This window comes from Dryobates pubescens, chromosome Z (genome assembly GCF_014839835.1).
Source record: "Dryobates pubescens isolate bDryPub1 chromosome Z, bDryPub1.pri, whole genome shotgun sequence".
NCBI classification, from domain to species: Eukaryota; Metazoa; Chordata; class Aves; order Piciformes; family Picidae; genus Dryobates; species Dryobates pubescens.
The window spans coordinates 123,634,307-123,659,978 of NC_071657.1; the positions used below are offsets into that span (position 1 = coordinate 123,634,307).

The 25,672-nt window shown below is 39.2% G+C and overlaps 1 protein-coding gene across 2 annotated transcripts; it reads left to right on the forward strand.

Annotated features, from left to right (window-relative positions):
- The first annotated feature begins 2,353 nt into the window (after positions 1 to 2,353).
- TMEM168 (transmembrane protein 168) lies at positions 2,354 to 23,930 on the forward strand. 2 transcript variants are annotated; one of them, XM_054178139.1, is made up of 5 exons: positions 2,354 to 2,427; positions 5,580 to 6,846; positions 16,210 to 16,352; positions 18,871 to 19,145; positions 22,904 to 23,930. In XM_054178139.1, the coding sequence occupies exons 2-5, from the start codon at positions 5,710 to 5,712 to the stop codon at positions 23,449 to 23,451; spliced, it is 2,103 nt and encodes a 700-aa protein (XP_054034114.1). In that variant the 5' UTR covers positions 2,354 to 2,427; positions 5,580 to 5,709; the 3' UTR covers positions 23,452 to 23,930. The 2 variants fall into 2 exon arrangements, with proteins under 2 accessions (XP_054034114.1, XP_054034113.1); XM_054178138.1 differs by having other exon boundaries at positions 2,371 to 2,467.
- Positions 23,931 to 25,672: the final 1,742 nt, after the last annotated feature.

A 25,672-nucleotide genomic window follows, 5' to 3' on the forward strand; every position in this document is an offset into this window, starting at 1 on the left:
AAAATTGTTTTTCACAGAATGTTAGAGGTTGGAAGGGACCTCAAAATATTGTCTAGTCCAACCCCTCTACCAGAGCATGATCACCTAGAGCAGTTTTAAGTCAGTATTTGCAACCAGTGTTTTACTGCTTCATTTTCACTAAAATATTTGTCATTCAAAGCCTTTCTTCTTCCCAGTTAACTACTGACTCCAGCAGTGCTCACGTTGAAGATAAAATACTGGTGCTATAAACTCAACTGATTATAAAAGCTTAATCTGTGTGTACTTGACATTTTAGCTGATACTTCTGAAAACTTACATGCCAGCTAACATGTTGGCACTGGTTGATGCAAATTGGTTTGTGATGCACACACACACAAAAAGCAATTCATACCAAAATTGATTCCCCAAAATAAAAATAGCAACACTTCAAATTTAAGCCTTTTGGCATGTTGGTAACAACATTGTGGTTAAGGGACCTGAGATTTGTACAGCTTGGTTTTCTTGCTGCTATGTTTGTTTTGTTTGGGGTTTGGTTTTGGTTTTTTGTTTTGTTTTTTTTTCCAAGGGGCAGTAGATTGTGTTGGAGGAAGGAAGTGGGATTTACAGACTTATACCTCCCTGAATAATAAAATGGTGATACCAGCAGTTGTTGAATATTTGGCTTTGGTGCAAGAAGGATGTTTTTGTCATATTTGAAAATTATGACTGTGCAAGAGATCTCTTGTTCTTAAGGTGCTGGAGAGGAAAAGGAGGGGTGTATTTGCATTTCTGTTGTCTTTATGTCACTACTTTTTGTGAACAAAGCACATTTATTAAAGAGAGAAAAAAAAAAAGAAAATGCCACACCTGAAAACCTTTTAAACATTGTTTCTTTGGAGTATGAATGTCCATTTTTCTGTCCCTGTGCAATTAATTTATGCTAAAATCCAGTGTAACCAATGCATAGTTATTTTCCTTACCGGGGGTGGGGGGGAGGGGGAAGTAATTTGGTTTATTCTATGAACAATTATAGTGGAGGTGTTAAATATGATACTTCAGTTTCAGGGTCTGCATCTCGGTTGTGGCCTTTGCTTTATATAAGGGATGTTGAAGTTCCTCCAGATGACCCTGTACAATGCTTCCTGCCTGCCCATGTATGATGCAGCCACTCTCTAATGCAGTTTCCATCTTTCTGGATGTTCTTCATTTCTTCTCTACTGCCCTGAAATATCTTTGCAGCACTGCTGCATGTTGGCCCTCTGAGATCATTGCTGTATTTTTCTACACTGTGATCTTAAGTATTCTGCTCTCTTACTTGATAGTGAAGATGGAAAATGAGATGTTACAGCTGTTCTCAGTATTGCTTTCTGCAGAATCTTTCTGTCCTCTTCTGCTCCAGGGAGACTGCCCACTTTCTTTAAAAGTGTGATTTTTCTAAGTCTGTTAATTATATCTCCATGGATCAGCAACTGTCCTTTTTCCCTGTTTGTGAGTATAACTGAAACAGGAAAAGACTGCCAAAGTTGATTTTTGAGCATCCAGCTGCTGACAGTCAGCTCTAGTGCTTCTTGGCTTGGGGGGTTGTGATGAAGGAATCAGAGGAATACAGGACAGGCGGGTGCTCTAGCAGTTCAAAGAGCCCCTGTGCAGTAGCTGTCAAAACTTCTTTGAGACTCCACCCACCCTTGTTTTGCCCATTTAAGCAATGGACCTATTGGCAGCCACAAACTTCCCCATCTTGCCCATGAGCCTGCAGGGGCTAATACAAAACGTGTATTTTAAGTGCAAAGTGTGGATATGCTTTCTGTATGATACAAGGGTGGTGAAAATTGGCCTTTGGGAAGCATATGAAGTCTGAGTTCGGAGTCCTTTGCGGAGAAGGCCACTCCTGCTAGCAAATGACGGGGAAGCCTAAAGAGCGCTCGGTCTGTCTTGTAGTGCTAATAGAAACACAGCTTTATCTCTGCTAAGCACCACTTGACAGTGTTTCTAAGTTCGGGTTTGTATTTTTGTTGGGGTTTTGGAGATTGGGTGGTGTGTTTTTGTTTTGTTGGTTTTTTGTGGTTTTTTTGTTTGTTTGTTTGTTTGTTGGGGGGGGGGGGGGGGGGTGGTTGGTTGTTTTTGGTTTTTTTGTTGGTTTTTTTTCCATTCTTCCTGCCTCTTAACCTTGCATTTTCTGATGGAGGGAGGGGAGAACGTGCTTTCACTCTTGCCGGTAATCTGGATACTGCTGAAATCCCTGAAAGGGAGAGAGCACCTCTGTTGCACCCCTATTCTGGCCGATCGACGCGGACATTCACACCGATGGCTTCGAGCCCCGGCACAGGTGCAGGCCAGGCGCGGGAACCCAGACGGCCGCGGCGGCGTTTGAGCCTCGGTGCGGCCCGTAGCGGGGACGCCTCCTTCAGTCTCAACATGGCGGCGGAACTGCGCCTGGGGCAGGAAGTTCCCGGGACGCCTGTTGAGGTGACTGCGGATGAGACCGCTGCTGGGCCACCTCTCTCGGGTCAGGAGCACGGCGGGGGCCCGCGGTTCCGGCGGACTTAGGCTGGGCTTGTCCCTGCGCCGTGCGCATGGAGCGGAGCCCCGTCACCGCGGCGAGGCGGGGGGCAAGGGGAGCCGGGGTGGCCCGGCGGACAGCCTCGTGGGGGACGCGGCCTCCGTGGGTAGGCTTAGAGCCTGGTGGGGCGGGGGCCGGCTGCACAGAGAAGCTTCAGGAGCATAAGAGGAGCGGCGGTGCCACGGTAGCCCCGCGGCTAGCAGCGCCCGCTCCTCGGGGCCAAATGCCGTCATTAAACTTGCCTGGCCGTTGCAGCCCAGCAACTGGTGCTTCGGCCGTGTGCTCCCCACTTGGGTGAGAGCGGTAACCCGTAGTAGGAGTTCAGTATTGACTTTTGAGAACTAAAGAAGTCCTTCATCCGTAAGGCTTACTGTAATAATGTGTTAGCTAAGTACGACTTGTAGTTTTTAAAAAAGGTCTCAGGGTTTTAGTGTGGGGGTTTTGTGCTTTGGGATGTTGTTTGTTTTAGGATTTGTTGTTGTGGTGCGTTTTTTTGGTTTTGTTTGTCTGTTTTTAATATGCACTAAACTGGAAGAATAAAACTGAAGGAAAGTAAGCCAGTATTTCAGATAGGCCTCACTAGGGCCTTAAGTCAGCTACAGTTAGACTACCGAGTTTACTTTCTTAGACAAATTATGGTAAAAACCATTTTGGGAATTCTGTTATTTTTAGTTCTTATATATTTAGTGTCTATAGCTAGGCTCCTGGTGTGGCTTAAAACTACTGGGTGTACATACAATGTTTCTTTTGGCTCTAAATGCGATTTGCTCAAATACATAACTCAGATGCTGCAGCCTGAAACTTGTAGGTCATTAATTTAAAAAACAAACACAACACACCCCTGAGTTATCTAGGCAACTGAAGTGTTAAAAGAAACAAGTAAGAAATAGCTGAGTTTTAAAATAATAGCTCAGATACTGAAATTTCTGATAAAATTGCTCTGAGTTGCTGTCTTATGTTTTTTGTAATATCTGTGTGATAATATACATTAATCATGAAAATGTTCCTTTTCCTTTTTTCATTGGAAGCTGACAGTGTGTTTTGCTTAGAAAAGGCTAATGACTGGAAGTGTAGTTCAGTAGTATACCATTTTGCTAATTGGCTAGAAGGTGTAGCCAGGAAGAGGAGGTTGCATTCATGCTCTGAACTGTCATACTTTGTTCTGGAGACGACTTTGACTTTCCACTGCTAACAAACACTTTTCCCTGGCACCCGGTGCAGCACGTGGGGTGGCAGCAGAGGAGCTTCTCTTTCATGTTTCTCAAGATGTGATGGCAGCAAAACTCCACTTGGCATGAGCTGAACCAGTCAGTAATTTTTTTGTCAGAGTGACTGCTTGCCTGCAAGGGAGCTTGCTGGTGTAATGATCCCACCAGAAAATAATTTAGCAACCACAGAAAATGTTTAAGCCAGTTGGGCAGGAGCTTCTGCCCTTTGCATACAAGCCAGCCTGCTGACTTTTCTGAGGCTGTTGTCCAAATGAATGTTTGTAGTATTAGCCCATTGGCTTGGAGAAGTTCCAGAAAGGCTTAGGAATTGGGATAACAGGATGGCACAGCAGATGTGTGTTTCAGTTTAGGAGGATTTCTATGTCAGTGCTGTGGATTGGAAAGAGACAGGAAATTGTTCTTCTGTATTCATGGCTTGAATGAGAGGTAACTAGGGGCATGGGGAGGGCATACAGGAGTTGAAGTATATGACTCCCTGAAATAAAGTTGACTGTGGTACCAGAAACAGTGAGACTGCAGATAGTGCTATGATACTGGATATATTGTAGCCTGGAATATGATAGCTAATTTTGGGCTGTGTTATCTACATAAAGTAGAAACAAATAAAAGGTTGAGACCAATAGTAAGTATATTACGAAGCAAGAGAAGAAATATTATATAGGCAACTCAGAATTAAGTTTATATGTATTAAGTGTTAATAATAATGGATGCTATGAAAATGCTTAGTTGAAGTCCAAAGAATTTTAGCTTGCAATGGGATGATGTAATGACCACTTGCTTTGATTATATGGTATGTATTCTAGTTAAATTAAATAGATTTTTACTGCTTAGTTCTTCTAAGTAATACCTGCAGTCTTGTTAAGTTTTTAACATAACTTGAAAAAATATGTTACTGCACTTCAGTAATTTAAGCAATAGAATTTCTTAGGCCTAATTTGTTTCTACACCAGTCACTCAAGCAGGTTCTGCACTGGGTATCAGTCTCCAAATGAACCAAAGCTTATGAGCAAGTCAGTCAATTTACCTTTTCTTTTGTTTTTCACCATTTTGAAAAATGAGAATTTAAAAATCAAGAGGGAATAAAGTCTAAGGTTTGAGTTTCAGTCAAGGTGTCTGTACTTGCCCCAGCACTATTGATAAAAGAAGTGTTCTTGACCACTTGGCTTGTAGGAATGAAAATTAAGGCTTTGATTATGAAAAGTATATGAAAATGCCGTATCAGTGGATACATCTATGTGTCCAGTACCTTTGCATGAAATGGAGGTAGTGATAATATCCTTGTTCATTACCTGCTGTGGGTTACACTTGTTAACTGATTGTGAAGTTCTTTTTTTGTAAATCCTGTAGCTATTTAACTACTAAAATGAAGTCTCACAAAGCATTGCAAAAAGGTTTAGTGTAAAGTGAGAACTTATCGAATGTAAAGGTGAAATACATTATTTGGTGAAGCATATGCTTGTAATGGTCAAGTATGATAGTTTAAAACAATATTAAACTATTTTAGAGGATAATAGATATCACAGGAATATTTTGGGTACCCATACACATCTAATACAGATACCTAATGGGTGAGTTTTGTGGAGGAACAGATCGGGCCAGGTTTGATTTACCTTTTCCTCTCATGCAAATAATGTATGCAGCATCCATTTTGTATTGATTTTAATAATGGCCCCAATTTGAATGCTCTTTATCAACACACTTGGTCTTTATCATGTGTTTTGTAATTCAGATGTTAAAAATCCTTGGTCAGAAAGGATGTGTCATGTTTCTGCTGTGTATGATTAAAAGGAGTTATTTGCCACTAAAAACTTTTTTTATTCTTCTTCCAGGACTTCAGTGACTCTGGACCACTGTTACTGAAATGATATTACAGAAGGCAGCAACTGCACTATGTTTGTTGAATGAAACCCTAATATTTACTTGCAGTCAAGTGGGTAAAACCCCCTAACTGCAGTTTACATGTGTAGGTCACTGCGTTACTGTGTTAGTCATTGTCTCTATGCAGCAATGACAAGGCTGGAAGAAGCAAACAAAGAAGTGAACATGCACTCATCAGTCAGATACCTTGGCTATCTTGCCAGATTCAACCTACTGGTGGCCATTTGTATGGGCCTTTATGTCAGATGGGAAAAAACTGCAGATGCGCTGATTTTGGTAATATTTATTCTGGGGCTCTTTGTTCTTGGAATTGCCAGCATACTGTACTACTATTTTTCAATGGAAACAGCAAGTCTGAGTCTCTCCAATCTTTGGTTTGGTTTTTTGCTTGGCCTTCTCTGTTTTCTTAATAATTCTGCCTTTAAAACAGATGTGAAAGAAGAAGCTACTAAATATTTGCTCCTGTCTGCCATTGTTTTAAGAATATTATGTGCTTTGGTTGAGAGAATTTGTGGTTGTGTTCATCATCGACCGACTCTGCTGACAACAGTTGAATTTTTGGAGCTGGTTGGATTTGCAATTGCCAGCACAACTATGCTGGTAGAAAAATCTATGAGCATTATTCTGTTGGTCATAGCTTTGGCTGTGCTGATAATTGACTTACGTATGAAGTCTTTTTTGGCAATACCAAATTTGGCAATTTTTGGAGCCATTGCATCCCTACTGTTCTTCCCATCGCTGCATATCCCCACAAATCCATTTGCCTTGGCCTGTTTCTTCAGCTGCCTGATTTCTGATCCCCTTCTCGACGTTTACTTCAGTGGACTTTCAGTCACTGAGCGATGGAAGCCCTACTTATTTCGTGGTAAATTTTGCAGGCGGCTTTCTGTCATCTTAGTTGGAGTCATCGAGCTGATCTTTTTCAGTCTTGCAGCCTTTAAACTGCGTGATTTGGATCTCTGGTATTTTGTGATACCTGGTTTTTCTATTTTTGGAATTTTCTGGATGATCTGTCACGTGATTTTTTTTATAACTCTCTGGGGGTTTCACACAAAACTCAATGACTGTCACAAGGTATACTATACCCACCGCGCAGAAGACAACAGCCTTGACAGAGTGATGGCGTCTAAAGGCATGCGTCACTTCTGCTTAATTTCGGAGCAGCTGGTATTTTTTAGCCTTGTCGCCACGGCTGTTTTAGGGGCTGTTTCTTGGCAGGTGAGTAATCATCTCTTGATCTTGGTCTCCCTTTTGAGTGTGCTCCTGTGAATTGTTGGCTCCTTAAAATTCCTGTGACGTTTGATGGTGTACTGTGGCTCAGCAACTCAAAAGTTGGAAACCTTGGCTTTCACCAGCGTGCTCTTCAAATTTATCACTTCTTGCTGCCTTGGCAGTAGCCAGTTAAGGCAACTGGAACTTAGCAGCTTCTTGATGTTGGCAGAATAGGAAGAGTTAAATGTTTCCAGGGGAAAAAAAGCATGCAAAGTATTTATCTACTTACATAATCCATTTGCTTTTGAATTAGTTGTTCACTTTTGTGAAAAGCATCAGAACTTGTCAGGAAATTTAAGTGTTTTATTGTAGTAATTTAGTTTCAATAGATAATTACATTTAATGTTTATATTTTTTCCATTATGCATTTATGGTAATAAGATTATAAATACAATTGTCTCAAACTAAAATAATTCCTACTTCAGAAGATGTGATGTTTGTCTCATGCATTTCATATTGAGAGGAAATGGCCTCAGGTTGCACCAGGTGAGGTTTCGGTTGGATATTAGGAAAAATTTCTTCACTGAGAGAGTGGTCAGGCACTGGAATAGGCTACGCAGTGAGGTGGTGGAGTCGCTGTCCCAGAAGTGTTCAAAAACCATGTAGGCTTGGCACTTCAGGACATGGTTTAGCGGGCATAGTGGTGTTGGGTTGGTGGTTAGACTTGAGTTTTTTTCAGCCTTTAGGATTCTATGATCACAATGCCTGTTTTCATCTGTTGTCAGAAAATTAAATGCTTTGTCAGTCCTGGCCAGAACATAATTTAATGAATGGATGCATCATTTGTTACAGTGATTGCAGGAAACTGTGGCCTGTCATGTATTTTCTTTATATTGTCAGTTTTCAAAATAATTAGAAATAAGGAAGCAATAATTCATAAGCACACAGTTTAGCCTTTTGCAGAGTATTTGTTTTCTAGAGGTTAAAGGTTTTTCTTCTTTGTAGGGGGAATTCAGGATCTTCAGACTGCTTCAGAATCATTTGCTGGAGTTTTGAATCGTGTTTTAGGTCTTACAAGCTCAACAGTAACACAGCAAACAAACTTCTTCAGTGAATATGTGCTTTCCTTATGATGATTTATAAAGAGACAAATCAGACTGTTCCTCTTTAAAAAGTAGTAGTTATTCCTAAATACTTAATGGGTTGGGATTCCAGGGGCTTGTTTGGTTTTGGTTTTAAGAAAACTTTGCTGCAGAAAACAAGAAACATCAGTGCATGGTAGAAAGAGCTCTTAGGGCTTTCATGTTTTGCATGAAAACATCAGCTTAATGTTTAGTAGTCATCAAACAAGCAAATTAATTATTAGAAAAGGCTTGGAGATATCATTATGCCACTGGATAAATCAACAAGGTTGCTTCAGTCAGGAAAAATAATGAGAATATCATGAATATATAAAATATGCATAATATGAGGAAAAAGTAAGTGTAAGAAACATTAACTGATCCATTTCAGTGCAAAAGTTGAGGGGCATCAAGTTGATGGGAAGCAGTTGGAGTCAGACAGGTCAGAACAGTTTTCCGTACAGCACTGGGTTAGCTTAAGGGCGCTGTGTTAGGGCATGCTATGTGCACCAAGTGGTTGCAGAGGCTCAGGAGGAAGCTGAACAAGTTCATGGAAACAAATTCCCTGGGTTTTATGTGCCATATGGAAACCACTTCTAGCTCAGGGAGTCCTTGAGCCATCAGTGGTTGGAGTACTCAGGAAATACATGCTTGGCCTCTCCATATAGTCTCCTAGGCATCTACTTGGCCTGCTTGGAGAAAATTAGAGGGGTCTTTGGTGCAACCTAGCATAGCCACTCATATTCTTATACTTTGGGTTTCTTTTAAGTTTTTGATAATATGTTTTCCTTTGCATTCTTAGGAATACCCACATATTCCTCAGGCAGTAGTGCCTAAAATTCTTTGCTCGTTTTAAAATTCTCATTTTTCATCTGTGTAAGATCAGTAGTTTTCAGCCTTTACCATTTCAACTCAGCAGGCAGTTATTCTAACGAGAACTGGTTATATTTGAAATTTGCTAAGGGTCATGTGGAAGGTGAAGCATTTTATATTTATACCTTTCCTCACTCTGAAGATATACTGAAAGTTTGTTTAATGATACAGCATTTGATGGCTTGCAATCTCTTTTTGGTCTGCTGGTGAGGGGTTTGGAGCATAAGCGCTATGAGGAGAGGCTGAGGGAGCTGGGGTTGCTTAGCCTGGAGAAGAGGAGTCTCAGGGGAGACCTTATTGCTGTCTACAACTACCTGAAGGGAGGTTGTGGCTGCGGGGGGGGAGGTTGGTCTCTTCTCTCAGGCCACCAGAGACAGAACAAGAGGACACAGTCTCAAGCTGTGCTAGTGGAGATTTAGGCTGGATGTTAGGAGGAAGTTCTTCGTGGATGGAGTGATTGGCCATTGGAATGGGCTGCCCAGGGGGGTGATGGAGTCACTGTCACTGGAGGTGTTTAAAAAGAGACTGGATAAGGTACTTGGTGCCATGGTTCATTTGATAAGATGGTGTTGAGTGATAGGTTGGACTTGATGATCTCGAAGGTCTTTTCCAACCTGGTCTATGCTATGCTATGCTATGCTATTCTACCTCATATACAATGAACAGAATTTATTTGGAAAGGTGCTTCCTAAGAGCTATAGATAATGAGCATAGCATATATTAAAAAAAAAGTTTAGCTCAGCTATGTATGTTAGGTTATATCCAGAAATAGGGTAATGGAAAGGAAGGAGGTTATTTCATGGAAAACTCCTTTGCAGACACATTTATATATGCCTTTTAAATGTTTATAATAACTGTAGTATCTGAATCGTATCATTCTCAATTGTGTGCAGGGTCAAGAACCAAAGAGACAGTTGTCTGCTAATTAGTGCCTGGAAGTACCCTATTTGATTTAAATTGCCAGAAAACTATGAAATGTCCTTTTGTGGAAGGGTGTTTAAAGTGAGGTCAATTAATTCATGGTTGCACACACAGTAATTCTGTGACTCACACAGAACTGTTGAGGCTGGAAGTCTTGTTAGCCAAGGACCTTTCTTTGTGGGGAGCTTAGCCCTTGCAGTGAGCGAGGGTGGAAAGTCGCTGCTCCTATCACTTCAGTATGTGCTTGTGAACAACTCTTGCTTCTGAAGGCAGAATCTCTCTTCAAGAGACCAAGCTCTATGAGCATACTCACAATATCTGTTGGAAACTGGAAGATGAGCAGGAGGAAGGACAAGAAGTGTAAAAGAAATTTGTTAATGATGTCTGCATTAAAGTAACAGCCTTTTCAGTGGGACATGTTTTATTTGGGGCATGTTCTGTGTCTGAGAATAATCCTTACTTTGGCTGGAGTAGAAAGATGTGTTGAACTGTCTGTAGAAATACTTCAGGAAGTGTTCTGCCCCTGCTTCTATATTTGTGTGAATAATTTTGGTCAGATTGATAGTACTCTTTAACTTATTTCAACAATTACTCACATGCCTGTCTGTGATTAGGCTCTTAGATGGGACAGGATCCAGCCGAAGTCATGCAAATGACTCAGGCATTACTTCCTTCAGAAGTGAATAAAATGCTGAAAAAATTGGAGATGGAGGGCCTGAAATTTTGCAGGCTAAGGTCTTGGAAAGGTCTGGCAGACTCTCTTTCTCAGAAACTTAAAATCAGATTTTGTTAATTGCTCTACAGCAAGATAACTACAGGTTTTCTGAATTACTGGTCAGAGAGAGTTATTATCCCTGGAAGACCTGTATCTAATATCACTGAGAGAAAAATGAACTGTGTCAGAGACAAGTAAAGTAATGGAATGAAGTACTTTCAGTACATTATTCTTGAACTCAGTGGATTTTATGGGTTGGTAAAATAATAGTATTAATTATATGCTTGAGTACTTGTACTTATTACCAGTACTACTGAACTTGAAATTTTTCATAGAAGAAAAGTCACTTTATTATATGTGTGAGTATTTTTTGTTTTGGGGAGAGTTAGTGATTTTGTAGTATTGATTGTGGTGTGATTGCATGGTGTCTCTTGAAAGCTCAATTTCCAACGCCTTAAATAAATTGAAGGCAATGACTTTTAAAACATCTATTTTCCTGATTAGTAAGAAAATTTTTAAGCAACATCTACATTTACCTACATCTAGTTTTGCTAACAGCACAAATTAATTTTGAATATCCTGGTTTTCTCCTGCATTTTCCCCTGCTTTTCTTTCTGGCCTTTATTTTTAAAATCCAGCCCTCCTCAGGCTTTACTTGTCCAGTTTAATTTTCTTCTTTCTTTTTTTCTCCCACAGACCCTGCTACATCTTCTGGCCTCTTTCCATGTTTTCTCAAATAGCCATGCTACTTCTGTTTTGTTGGGGTTTTTTCTTCTCTGTCTAGATATCTTTAGTTGCCCCTTTTCCTCACCATCAGTTTTTCCCATCTTTGCCTATTTGACTTGCATATCTCTGCCTCACTGTTCGTCAACTCATCTGTTCCAACTCTTTTCCAACTGTTTCATCATCTCTTAAGATTGATCCTAAATCCCCCTTGCTCACTGCTCATAATTTCTTTTCAAACTCACTGTATATTTTTGCTGCCCATCTTCCTCTGTGGTAGATGCTCATCCCTTCATGGCTCTCCCCCTCTCTTGTCCTGTCCTAAGGGCTACATCAGGTTGCCTGCTCACATGCACAGTGGCAGCACACCTTGCTGCTGTCACCCCCACTTCCAGAGGCTCTAGATCATGAAGGGGATCTCTGTTGACAAGATAAAGTATTCCTTGTTAGTCTAAAGTATGTGATGCATGTGTTAAGCTTCTTGCTGAAGTCTCACTAATTTCATAATTCAAATATTGTTATTTTTTTAAAAAAATAAGAAATTAATTTAGTATGCTTTTACATTGACAACAACCACTGCTGGTTTTGCTGGGGCAAAAGCATGTAGACTAAAGCATAAGTCATCCCATGGTTTGAACGGGAGCCAGGGATGGGGAACATAACTCATGAAATCTCTCTGCCAGTGAATGTGATAGCTATTTTCTGCAAACTGTTTTCTGGATTTTCCCAGGGCTGTTTCAGTAGTCAGAAATATGGATTATTTAGTGTTCTCTAGAAAGTATTCCTTTGCTCTGTTATAAGGAAGTTTCCTCTGGCTGTTGATCCACATTCTAACTTTAAAAATCATCTTTTTGTCTCTAATCATCTTTTTACCTGTAATGTGCCTATCTTGTTTTCGTTTGGAATAAGCTATCCATCAAATACTTGTAGATTAGTTATCACATTACCCTTTTTTTTCTCTGAGCTTTTGCTGTCACAGAGCATACACTTCTTTGCTTTTTCTGAACTGCTGCAGAGGGGTGCAGAGGGGGAACTTCTTTATATTTTCTTACTTCTATATCTGTATGGATGTTTGAAAATAGGTAAATATTATTCAACTTGGATAAGGGCATCGTTTTTGCTTATAAAGAATCAAAGACATCTTTGTAAGCTTCCTCAGTTGTTGGTCTGTTGCATATAATCCTGGACAGTCTGCTCGAGGTGGCCTTCCTTGAGCTGGGGGCTGGATCAGGCGGTTTTCAGAAGCCCCTTCCAACCTCAATCATTTGGTGTGATTCTGTGATAATCTTAGTTGACATCTGTTTAGGAATTTATTTCTGGTTTTATGTCAGAAAGGTTATTCTATAGATCTTTCTACCTGGCTTTCAATTTAAGCTAATGTATTTATGGTTGGTTGTTTTTTGTTCAACTTCCTCATTATTTTCATGTCAATAATATTTCATTCTTAAATACGATTACAGAATTGTTCCACTTTCAACAGTGGTTTAGTCCTTGGTACTGGAGTTGTCCTATCCATTAATACAAAATTGTAAAATACCTCTGAATTTTTCAGGTATTTTAACAGTGAATCTCACTCATCTTTTATTGTCTGTCATTTCAGTCACCAGAGGCAAGAATTACTTCATTTTTTCGCTTTTTTGGCATTATTTGAAATGAGGACGCACTATATTTCCTAAGTACTGCTCTAGAAGAACACAGACAAAGGCAAAAACCCCACAAAGATGAAGAGAGAAAATGGTTTCTCATGTTGTCAGTGGGATTGCCAAGATGGTCTGTTTGCTTTTTGAGCAGCATGTCTGGAATCAGTGGGTGCTCAGAGTAAAGGCATGAGATTGCCAGTGCACTCCAAACCGGACTGAAAATGGATTGAACAGATGAAAGATCAAAATCCCTTTCTGTCTACGCATCCATGGCCATCTGCTCCATTAAGGACCAGTCATCCAAGTTTTTGGATTTAGTAAAGCACTGACAGTCTCCACCTGGCATCTTAGCTGTTACCTTAAAAGCGGAACCTCTCATCAGATTTAGTGTCATTACTACCTTAATTAGATAATTATTTTTTGCTATTTCGAGTTCTTATAGTTTAGGTATTTTTAAATGCCACTGGCCTTTTTTTTTTTTTTTTTTGGAGTGCTGAATTTGTTTTGTATTTGTTATCCTGTTACAGAGCTGTTCTAAACATCATGAATCATTCTTGTATTTGTTAGTGATATTCTAAGTTAAAGTTGTTAGAAAAGCATTGATAGCAACTATCAGCATCTTTACAGTAGATAGATGTCTATAAACATAAAATATCTATGCTAACAATACTTTCCTCCTCCATGATATAAAATGACCCCTAAATGAAAGCAAAGTTGAAACTTCAGATGGATTTGAGCTTATTCATAACACAGTAGATCATATTTCCCATTCCTGTTTAATATTTGGTACAAACTCAAAGCAGGATGCAGAGCAAGATGGATCGCTGAGAGGATCCTTATCTCTCACAAGTACTTGTGAATTTTCTTGCCCAGTACCTTCATATTAGTGGGAAGACTTTCAACAAACATAATGATTTTTTCAGTAGGTGGACCCAATCAGATGTTTAGTGGAAAAGATTAATCTTTGCGATAATCTCGAGCTGTGGTTTTGCAGAACACTGTGGCTTTCATAACTGGCGTGTTGGGGACTGGAGAAATGCAGGCAGTGCTTAGAACAGCGTGGCGATTGTGGGTTTTTATTTTGTGATATGCTCACTATGATCAAAACACTAATGCAATGTAGGAGCAGTTTGTTCTAGCAAACCAATACGTTTGAAACAAAAGTTACATTGTCTCAGTTATAGAATATTTGGGGTTTCTCTCCTTAATGACAACAAATCAAATTGAGGTTGTACCATAATTGTTACAGTGTTTTCAGCTTTCATATCTTCTGGTGTTTTCAAGTAATTGTATGGATTTGGGGGAGATTACTCTGATAATCCTTGTTCTGTGACACAAAACTTGAAAATCACTATGTGAATGCTTCTTTGCTCTTGTCCTAAATACATTCCATTTGCTTACTCAGTGATGGATCCTGACTGAGTTTAGGCAAGATTGGGATGTGGAAAGGAATATGTATAATCATCTGGAATGATGCAAAGTGCCTCCTGAGGTACCTAAGAAAATGATGTATATAAAAGCGATTGTGAACCTCCTGTAAGTATGCTGCATAAGCATGCATTGCTTCTTGTAGGTTCACTTTGTTAGCACCAAAACATCAAATTACATTGCAGCATGTGAAGTCTGATTGTAGTGTTACCACCAGTGTTACTACCTGTTGATGGACTGGTTCTATCTGAACTGGTTCTGTCGCAAATCAATGAGCACATTAGTTGCACTTCTAGAATAAGGCATGCAGGGCTGTGGGTAAAGGGAAGCTCTCTGTATCATGGTTTGATGTTTGCTCAATGTCATGTCCTTGAGACTAGAAGATAAATAAACAAACTTTTCATTTGTCCTGAATTGGATAAAATATAGTAGGAGCTGGATGTGGTTTCACACGGTGGCATCTGAGAATAATGCTATCAGTTAAGAAGAACCAGCTATTCGATAATAGTGCTATCAATTAATAATGGTATCAGCTAGTTATCAGTTAATATCAGATTCTGGTGTGTGTTTGTGGTTAGAAGTATTGTTTTCACCATTTCAAGGGCACATAGGTGAGAAGTATAATGGGACACTTCTGAAAAATGGGACAAGTAGCAATGTTCTTCCTTAGGGCAGGGAGCACACTAGCTGGGTAAAGCTGTTCTTTCAGACTAAGTAATGTAATATTTATGTGTTTAAAAACTGAATATATTTGCGTTGGTGCCATGTGCCAATAGGAGCTGAGTTAGTTAAGGTGTCATCTTTTTTTTTATATATAATTTACTTTCCATAGTCTTAATAGCTTTGTCTATGTGTTGATGAGTATTAAACAATAAGGAAGTATCCGGGTTTTTTTTTTAAATATTAATATTATAGATTTGTGCAAAGAAAGCAGCTGAAAAATAGATGTGGTCAGAAGCCACAGGACTCTTCTCAAGACAGAAATCTGTAGCTGTGAATTTATTTCCTTTGCTATATAACAAACATTAATATTTAATAACTGCACCATGGATATTAAAATCTTGGTTAATTATGCATCATAATACTGTTTCTACCTTTCCTAAAGCATTTCATGCCTCATTAAACCCATTCACATCATATTAAAACAATTAAAATTAACCTGTTCTGCCTCTCACTGACAGCTGGCATTTCCTAAGTACATTTTTAGTTTACTAATGCTATTGGCTGAGACTTAACTTTTGAAACTTCTTGGGTTTTTTACAGAAACCATCTATGTAGCAGTGAGTGCAATCTTTTCCAAAATTGCCTTTTCCCTACAAAACAGGAAAGCTCACTGTAGGGTACTAGCAGCATGAATGCTGCAAAGTGCTGTAGTGGATGTCCCTTCTCATCTGATATTTATGTAGCAGATAAAGAATTGTCTTTTTAATTGCGATTATGTTCATAAATGTTCTCAGAAGTCATCTTTTGTGTGATACATAATATTCCACCAAGAATATTTTAAAAACTCTTGGCATTAAAAAGCAAGAATAGTTCAATTTCTATTTTTAATGATGCAATATAGTATGCATAATAATCTGTGTTGTACTTTCCCACTCTGCAGATACTTCCAGAGGTTTGATGGCATTTTGATTTTCCTGCTTAAATAGGAAACCCAAGCTGTGATCAGAGCTTTCAAATTTAAGTCCTGTGCTGTTGGTGGTTTTAGATGCATTCCATTTAGAAGAGTGACCCCTGCTTTACCAGCCACTTTCTCCCCAGGCCTTTCATTTGTCGTTACAGTACTTCACCATGTAATATATGAAAAATTAAGTACAACATAGGTACAATAACTTACATGTTTTGGGACCCGATTATATCTGATCAAACGCAGGGCATTAGTTACAAAAACATATGCGAGAGACAGGAAGGATTTTTCATGCAGTACCTAAATCTGTTTTCTTTTTAGCCAACCAATGGGATCTTCATGAGTGCATTTCTCATCGTTCTGCCTTTGGAGTCCATGGCTCATGGGCTTTTCCATGAGCTGGGAAACTGCCTGGGAGGAACGTGTGTTGGATATGCCGTTGTGATTCCCACCAGCTTTTGCAGGTATAATTGCCATGTATTTTAACTTCACGGTCGTGTAGTGTAGAGGCAATGCAGTGCTGCTGCTCGTATTTTTCAATAATTACATACAAATTGAAATAATTATTTTGATAATTTTTTTTCCTTTTGCTCATCTTCAAAAAAGAATGAGCAATTCCAACTCCACCTTTGTATATGTGTTTATTTTAATGTTAGAAAGCCAACGAATGCTTTATGCGTAGGCAGTTTACAGTCTGTAACTCACACAGAGGATTGGGGCATTTGACTAAATGCAGATATATCACATGAGGGGATTTAATCAACCAGGCAGATGACTTCAAAACAGTTTTTTAATTCTATTAAATGAGTTAGTGTTTAGATTTGAAGGATATTGAAATGCAATTTGTGACTACATGTCAGACATGGACTACATGTCAGTTACTGGTATTGTGAATTTGCAGCTTATTTTTGTTCCAGTAAAGGTTACTGTATGAGAAATACTTCAGGGTGGAGGGATTGTACTATTATTATTATTTGCTCATTGGTGTGTTTTTTTTCTTACAAGCTTTAAGCTTGCAAATGTTACTTTAGCCATATAATTAAAATTATCTGTACATGTATTTTTTGTAAATGATAAACAAGAACTATCTAAGTTACATATTTGAGTTACAACAGAAGCAGAGTAGTAAGTTGAAATGAGAGGTTTAAAACTAGAATTGCCTCATTTTGTGAAAAGTGCCCAACTTGAGTATGTGTAGTGGATAAGGTTAAAAAATGAGCAAAGAAACAAAAGTTAGCACACTGATCTTGTATAAAATACTGTACAAACAAATTTTGTGAGCTGCTGATCTACAGTCTTCTACTGTGTACCCTTAAATTAATATATCTGATTATCAGAATCGTAGAATCCTTTTGGTTGCAAAAGACCTTTAAGATCATTGAATCTAACCATTATTTAACTTCCTGTATTCTGTTCTTAGGGATAAAAAAGAATATATCAAAATTCTGTACAACGTCATTTTTTTTTCATGGCAAAAATGTAGTTCCATGTTATGTTACAAATTTTGTTATGTTATATTCTGTATTAAGCTTAGCGTTACATTATGTTTTATGTTATGTTCTGTTATGTTGCTCTGTCTCTGGCAGTTCTCTCTAATTTTTGAATGATAAGATACTCTCAACCTTCCTGCTTTGGCAGATTTCTTGAGGTCCCTTCCAACTTGTAATGTACTGTGATACTGTGACATGAGGTTTAGTTCCAGCCAATTGAGGACCTGACAGAACTAAACTTCCTTATTAACAAAGCTTGCCTCTGTCAGTGTCTTCACTTGCTGAGACAAACAGTAATGACCATATATTTGATACAGCTATAGTAATGGAATGTTTGACTTCATTAAGGCAGATGAGGAGGTGCAAAATTTAATTAGACCAGTAAAGAAAACAGGTAGCTTTATATACTGACTTGCAAACAAAATACATGAAAAAAAATATATATACCTATGAATATATAAACAGAAGTCATGTTTTGTATTAGTAGAGTAATGGAGATGAGTTTGGTACAGCTATCAGTCATACTCTTTATCAGTACCATTATTACACTGGCTGAAGACTGATGAACTCATTTCTTTTTCTAAAAATACATCCTGAAGAGCTCTCCCTTAACTGGGTGTCTTGCAAGAACAAATCTCTTTTTGTCATGATTAATGAATAGCCATGTAGACTGGATAAAGGAAAGTATATGTATTCTTGTGTACATATATATGTATCTTTATTAATGTATTTTTATATAGCACACACATATAAATACAAATAAAATGCGTTTTTTAAGTTAGGTACTCTTGTTAAATAGGCATGTTCATATACATACATACACTCATCTATATATGCATGGTCTGTTCCAAGTCTAGCTTGTAGTTTTGTTCTAATCTGAGAATACCATTATCTGAAACACATTTCTCATGCTGAAAGATCAGCATCTGAACAGCACACACAAGTAAGAATTACTGTATTTGTGCAAGTACTATGTTGGATAAAGGCTCATTTGGAACAGAGAGAAATTAATTCCAAATATGTGAGCAAAACATGTACTTGGATTTCTCTTCAGTCTTTGTTGGAAATCAGTTTGCATGATATTTTGTGCACATTAGCATTCATTCTCCCTGCTCTTCCCTCTTGTGTGTGAAAAAGTGCTGTCTGAAGGCGGTGCTCTCTCAGGGGGACTTAATGAACTGGTTGAAGCCTACTTGGCATGCTCATGTCAAAGTTCCATTCTCTCCCTTTCTGTGTCTCAGCTGCAGGAATAGTATGAGTTTGAGGAAGAGCTGTTTTATGAAGTGAAGTAAGTGTGACAGAAGGGGAGAGGAGATAGTGGTGCCTCACTCAAATTCCAGTATTTTGATTTGTTTATCAACTGTACATTTCACGTCCGTTTCCTACTACATAGCAGAGGGAATATGCACAGGGGAAAAATACCCAGTTGCCAGAAGTCTGTAAGCATGAGATAATTACAAATCATAATCACAGCTGTTTTTCTTCTTTTCAGTCCTGATGGTCAACCAACTCTTCTTCCACCTGAGCATGTGCAAGAGTTAAATCTGAGGTCTACTGGCATGCTTAATGCCATCCAAAGATTCTTTGCATATCACATGATTGAGACATACGGTTGTGACTACTCTACAAGCGGGCTGACCTTTGATACCCTTCACTCCAAGATCAAGTCTTTTCTTGAACTTCGGACAGCAGATGGACCCAGACATGATACCTACATTTTATATTACAGTGGTCACTCACATAGCTCTGGCGAATGGGCACTGGCAGGTTTGGAGATGTCTTTATTAATAGTTTTGGTATTCATAAACTTTCCAAGTAAATTAAATCTCTTTCTTTAAGAAAATCATGCTATATTACAAATACTTGGGAATTTTGCTCATCTTTATTATATGATAGTCCAGAATGGTGAAGAGCCATCAGTCGTTGGAGAACAGGTTTGTGTAAGCTGCTGGCAGAAAAGAAAGAAAAGAAAGGGTAATATACAAGGAGTCATCAAAACAGGCAAGGTTGCAGGCTGGCTACCTCTGCTGGTGGAGAGAAGGGAGAAGTGCAGAAAGCCCTGTATAGCCTCAAGACTACAAAGTCCTATATAAAGCGACAGTTTAATGCCTTGTCATATGGTTGGCATTCACTTCAATGTTTCCTCTTTTTCTGGCCCATTTTTGATCTCTTTATCAGTTGTATCTCAACTGTATTCTTTGATAAACCTACTCAAGTTTTCAAATCATTGGTTGGTTTAGCCTTGCTCTCCTTCTGTATGGATCTGGGCTTCTGAGGTTAATGCGTGTGAGGTAAGAATTCTGCCTGTGAGCTCCAGGCCCTTGCTCAGCAGGGTCTCTCCAGGGATATGTGCTCTTGCACAATGTAGACAGATTTGAGCTTTACATGTGATCAAGCTGAGATGTTCAGTCACTGGTCGTTTTTCATGTGAAGGCCAAGTGCCTGTTTGAGTGCTGAGGAACAATGCTAGCCTGGGATGGGATGTGGGGAGCTCAGATCTCTTCTACAGGAAACTGCACCCTAATTACAGTCTGTCTTCATTTTTATGATAAGAGCCAAGAGCCCTTAAAGTTTCTGTGCCGAAAACTACAGTGTGTAAATCCAGTGTTATGCAGCTGTCGTGACAGAGCTCCTTGGTGTCAAGCGACAGCACTAGAGGAAATGGTTTCAGGCTGCACCAGGGGAGGGTTAGCCTGGATGTTAGGAAATACTTCTTCACTGAGAAGGGTTATCAATCATTGGAATTGTCTGCCCAAGGCAGTGGTGGAGTCACCATCTTTAGAGGTGTTTAAGCAGCATGTGCACCTGGTGCTTAGGGGCATGGTTTAGTGTTGACCCTTCAGTGCTGAGTTGAAGTTTGGACTGGATGGTCTTTGAGGTCTCTTCCAATTGGATGTATTCTGTGACCTTCAGTTTCTGATGGAAATACATGTAGTCACATAAAGGAGAGGAACAGGCAGCTGTCATGTCTTTCATCCTTTTTTTGTCATTAATTATAGACTAGATTAGAATGGAATAGAATAAACCAGGTTGGAAGAGACCTTCAAGATCATCGTGTCCAACCTATCATCCAACACCACCTAATCAACTAAACCATGCAACCAAGCACCCTATCAAGTCTCCTCCTGAACACCTCCAGTGATGGCAACTCCACCACCTCCTCGGGCAGCCCATTCCAATGGGCAATCACTCTCTCTGTGTAGAACTTCCTCCTAACCTCCAGCCTAAACCTCCCCTGGTGCAGCCTGAGACTGTGTCCTCTTGTTCTGGTGCTGGTTGCCTGGGAAAAGAGACCAACCCCTGCCTGTCTATAGATTTAGATAAATCATGGAGTGTAACCTGATAGAGGTAGCACTGCTCTGGAATGTGATTTAAAGTATAAATGGAAAATAAATGGAAAAGATACAGGCTGTTTGATTTTGTATTTGTACCAGCTCCAGAAGCGTATTCTGACCCCTGGAAAGGATGAACAGAGATGGCAGCAGTGAAAAATACATTCAGAGCTAATAGAAAAAGTAGTGTCGTCCTGCTGGCTTATGCCCTGACATGGCTCAGCAGTCACAGTGTAGCCTTCACTTTCTAATGACATCCTACAAAGGAGGCTTACTGAATTTACTAGTTTACTAAAGATATTTCTCTGTTGTTGGAAGCTAAAATGGAACACAGTGGTATATAAAAGAAACTGTTAACTGGTCATGCATAAAGTATGAGCAGTGAAGCAACCTGGGAGGTCATGGTCTCTGGGTGAAGGCAAAGGCAAGAGCTGGGCTAATGAAGCTTTGTCTCTGTTGTTCAAAGTGTCAGCTTAACTGCCTATGACACCTGCCAAAGAGCCAGATGCGGCTAGACGCATGGATTTCTTACACAGCTTGTGCTGGCTGATATATCTATGTGTTTGAGGTCAGTAGGGTTAGAAGCTGAGTATGTGTTTGTGTATGAAGGATGAGATGGTTTTCTTTAGATAGTTTTATACAGTACTGTTTTGAAATCACCTGTACCCCCCCACCGGTATGCTAAAATCAAGTTCGTTTATAAGCCTTTTAAATGGGAACAAATAAAGACATTTTTACTGCAAATTGACACAAAAGGCTTACCTAGTAAAGGGGAACTGCTTCTATATAAATAATTGGTGTAAAGAACTGTAGAAACGTGGGGGTCATGTGCCACATGCAGGCATTGCTGTAGGTTTGTATATTAAGATTTTCTTTGGTCCGAAATTTTCCAGGTTTGCATCTTTTTGAAGAAGTTGTAGCCCTGTAATTTCTTTTTAACTGTGACAGCACACTCAGAGCTCTAAAACATGGAGCTATTAATTCAAAGCACTTTTTTGTTGCCCATTACAGGCAGAAATGTAAGTGCTGAAATATGCAGCTCTTCTGTTTGAGGTTCATCTGTGCAATTAAATTCCTACTAACCAGATTTTAAACGCTGCTGAGTGTACATATATTCCACAGTGAAGATCAGTATGGAATTAACATACAGTTATTTTAAATGACATTTTTCTACCTTTCTTTTGAAAGTCTTAATTTTTTGTTTTGAAGTTGACATTTTGAAATCAGTTTTATTGTAAATCTTTATCATAGCTCCAACCTGCCAACACCTAGACATACCAGTTCTTCACTTGAGAAAGCAGTCAGCTTTTCAAAGTTAGATCCTGCAGTATCCATTACACTTAAGCAGAAGGGCTTTCCACTCTAGGTGACCTGGTTTAGTTACAGTCTGCTCTGTGAGAGCATAGCTGGAGCAATAGCTGACATGGAACATGACAAGTTGGATGCTAGTTGCAAATGTTTTCTGAGCTGATAAATATTGTGGGAAAAATCCTGTGAGATTTTTGTTTCATTGAGTTGTAAGTCCATACCAATTTTCATTTTCTTGATGCTCTGAAGACAACTATGTCCATAGAGTGAATCTCTTAGTTTCTGGTCACATCAAGCCAAAGTGATGGTGGTGCCTGTAGGTGAGGCTTTCTTGCTCTTCAAAACTGTTAGCATATGTTTTGTTCCAAAGTGCTTGCTTTTCCCTTAAAAGAGGAGTTCTTAACATTAGTAAAAATACATTTAGAAGACAATTTTTTTTTCCCTTAAAATTATTGAAGTCTGTTTCAAGTTTTTATAGAATCAGAGTGGTTTGAGTTGGAAGAGACTTTTAAAGGTCATCTAGTCCAACTCCAGGGACATCTTTAACTAGATTACGTTTCTTTATGCTTTTCTGGTTTTCCTTTTGCTTTCTATTTTGTTTAGCTATTTCTAGATTTCTTCAGTAGGGTGTAGTTTGTTTTATTCTGTGAGGGAATGAACAAATGAAAAGTGAGTTAATGGCCTCACCTGCCACAGCAAGGCAGGTGGAATCCATTAATACCTCTCTGGAGTTCAGCAACACCTAAAAACCAGGAGGATCAGTTGGAAACTTCTGTTACATCTGTCCAGGTTGTTAAAATAAGCAGTTCTTTGAACTCACAGTCAAAATTTTGTGGAGGTTTCTGTTTCTTCTTTCTAATATTAAATCTTGTTTTGTTGTGGTAGGGGGTGATGCTTTACGACTTGACACGCTGTTGGAGTGGTGGAGAGAAAAGAACGGCACTTTTTGTTCCCGACTCATCATCGTTTTAGACTGTGAGAACTCTCAGCCTTGGGTTAAAGAAGTAAGAAAAGTCAATGACCAGTATGTTGCTGTGCAAGGAGCAGTAATGGCCAGAGTTGTGGATGTGGAGGAAGCAGACCCGCCACAGCTTGGTGACTTCACCAGGCAATGGGTTGAGTATAACTGTAATCCCGACAGCAGCATCAGCTGGTCCGAAAAGGGCCGTACGGTGAAAGCGGTGTACGGCGTGTCAAAGCGTTGGAGCGACTACACCTTGCATTTGCCAACGGGAAGCGATGTCGCCAAACACTGGATGATGTACTTCCCACGCATCACCTATCCATTAGTACATTTGGCAAACTGGTTTTGTGGTCTCAATCTCTTCTGGGTCTGTAAAGCGTGCTTTAGGTGTTTGAAAAGACTGAAAATGAGTTGGTTTCTTCCCACGGTGCTGGACACAGGACAGGGTTTCAAACTTGTGAAATCCTAATTAGCAACCAAAGAGAAAATTAAGTGAGAGCTCTGGGAACATTCTCACTGTACTGTACTTGCAACTTTTTATATGATTCTTTTTCTCAGAAAAAGTCTACTACACTCACTTTATTCAGCTCTTTGAGCAGCTATAATATATGCAGCAGTTAGAAACTGCCATCTGAAACAGAAGAGAGTAGGACTGTGATATTTGAGGTTTGTTACTGGTCTATATGTACATATGTAAGAGACTTATTTAATCTGACCATGCTTTTTGGAGACAGTTCACATGTTCATATGCATCGTATAGAGCAGCTTTTAAGAGCCACCAGTTGGATGGACAGCAGCTCCTGTGAGTGTTACAGCATGCTTATTTGTCATTTGTATCCACTATAAGGTTCAAATACAGCAAAGGAACCAAACTAATACTCAAATCAGTCTATACACCCTTGAAATTACATGGTGAGGTCAAGGGTATTATAAAACATCATTGAACAGAAAAAAACCAACAGAAGAATGGATAGCTGTTGTAGGTAAGTAACTACCAAGAATCTTTAGTTTTGTTTGCATTTACATCATCAGCCCCTGCCTCAGTTCTCTACTGCTGACAGTGGAAATTTGCCACAGAAAACAAGGAAATCAGACAGCCCTCTAATGCTCTGATGCTGCTGAGACAATGTTTTCTGAAGTGCACTTCACTTTCAAAATGCAGTATCTTGCTGGTGATCCTGGTTTGGTTTGTTGTTTTTTTTCCCCATAGTTGATTCATACATGGAATAAAAAGTGCACTAAGTGTTTCCTTCTCCTGTTACAGTAATTTGGTCTTTTCCAGCCTCTTAGTTTGTTGTTGGCTTTTTATTTTTAATCTTCCCTGAAGAAAAATAAAACAAACAAAACCTGAGGAATTTTACAAAACAATCCCTAGATAAAAAGTGGAAATACAAGTGTTGCCTTGCTTGCATCTTTATATGAAGTCTTTGCTGTGCCTAAGACCTTTCTGTGAAATGCTAAGTATGCAGGGTTGGACTGATAACTTCGTTATCTATTAAATCCACAAGCAACGTTTATCAGAAGTAAAAATGGATCATTCTCTTAGGACAGGAAAGAATTCTGTGTTCCTCAACTCTGTTCTTCTAGCCACAAGGTCCTAATCTTAATCCTTCCATGTACAGAGATGGATGGTACTCTGGAAATCCTGTCACAGTCCTTCCTCTTCAGTCAGATTTTGTTTTCTCAAGTACAGAAAATAAGGAAGGAAGCAATCGGCTAGACCAGTACAATTTCTTGTGGGGTTTTGGTGTAGGCATGTGCAATTCAGTAGGTCTAGAGTTTACTTCTTTCTGTTTCAATTAGTATTTAAATAAACATATTAGGCATTAGCTGATATTTGTCTAAAATATAATTATTTTTTAATATAAATACCTTAAAATACTTCAGGAGTGCTTTTAAGTCTTTGCCATCAAGGGGTTTTCTAATTGTATTTGAACTTTTTATCCAGCTAAGTTAGAGAATCTGCTAATACTGCTACTTGTTAGTACCTCCTGAAAATGTGTGATGAATTAATGAGATCTGCAATAACCAGAATGATTTGCACCCACTGACTTCAAAATGGTAATTTTGTGAGTCTTAAAAGTGGCAGCCACTAAGCTTCTTCATTATCATGTATTACATAACTTTGTTTACCAAAACACCACCCACCACCCGGCTTTCCTTTTCTCGTTCCCCTTCCATAAAGTGGAGAGGATGAAGAAAGGAGAGAAAAGGAAGGGTAGCCTACCAAGAGTCAGTTCCATTGGGTCTTCTCTCAGTAAATGCCATGGTGGCAGCTCTGTGAAAGATTAAAGAGGTGGTTGTAAGGACAGAGGGTAGTCACACCATCTAACTTCAGGTATCCTACTTAAATTTCTAATGTAAGCCTAAGTTAGGAGCCACCTCATTTAAATTCAGATGTCTGCAAGCTAGGCATCTGAATCCATGCTTGTGACCTTAAGTGCTCCACTGCTCATTAATGAAGTGACTAATTTGACCTCTAGTTTAGGATGTTTGTGATTGTGCTGATTAGATTTGATTTGGGTTTGTTTTAATACACCAAAGGTCAAGCAGACAGATCCCTTGTGTCTGTTGAATAACCTTTGAGCACATCTGTTCCAGGTCATTCTCTGAAGCCTGAGCTGGGTACATAAGTTCCCCATTCAAGCACATAAATTGGATACTTTGAAGTGAGGCTGAAGATGCATCCA

Excerpts from the sequence above, each read along its gene's own strand:
- TMEM168 (XM_054178139.1), top strand. The coding sequence starts at position 5,710 with ATGTGTAGGTCACTGCGTTACTGTGTTAGTCATTGTCTCTATGCAGCA. Across the intron at positions 16,353-18,870 it reads ATTCCCACCAGCTTTTGCAG|TCCTGATGGTCAACCAACTC; the intron begins GTATAATTGCCA and ends TCTTCTTTTCAG. Across the intron at positions 19,146-22,903 it reads TGGCGAATGGGCACTGGCAG|GGGGTGATGCTTTACGACTT; the intron begins GTTTGGAGATGT and ends TTGTTGTGGTAG.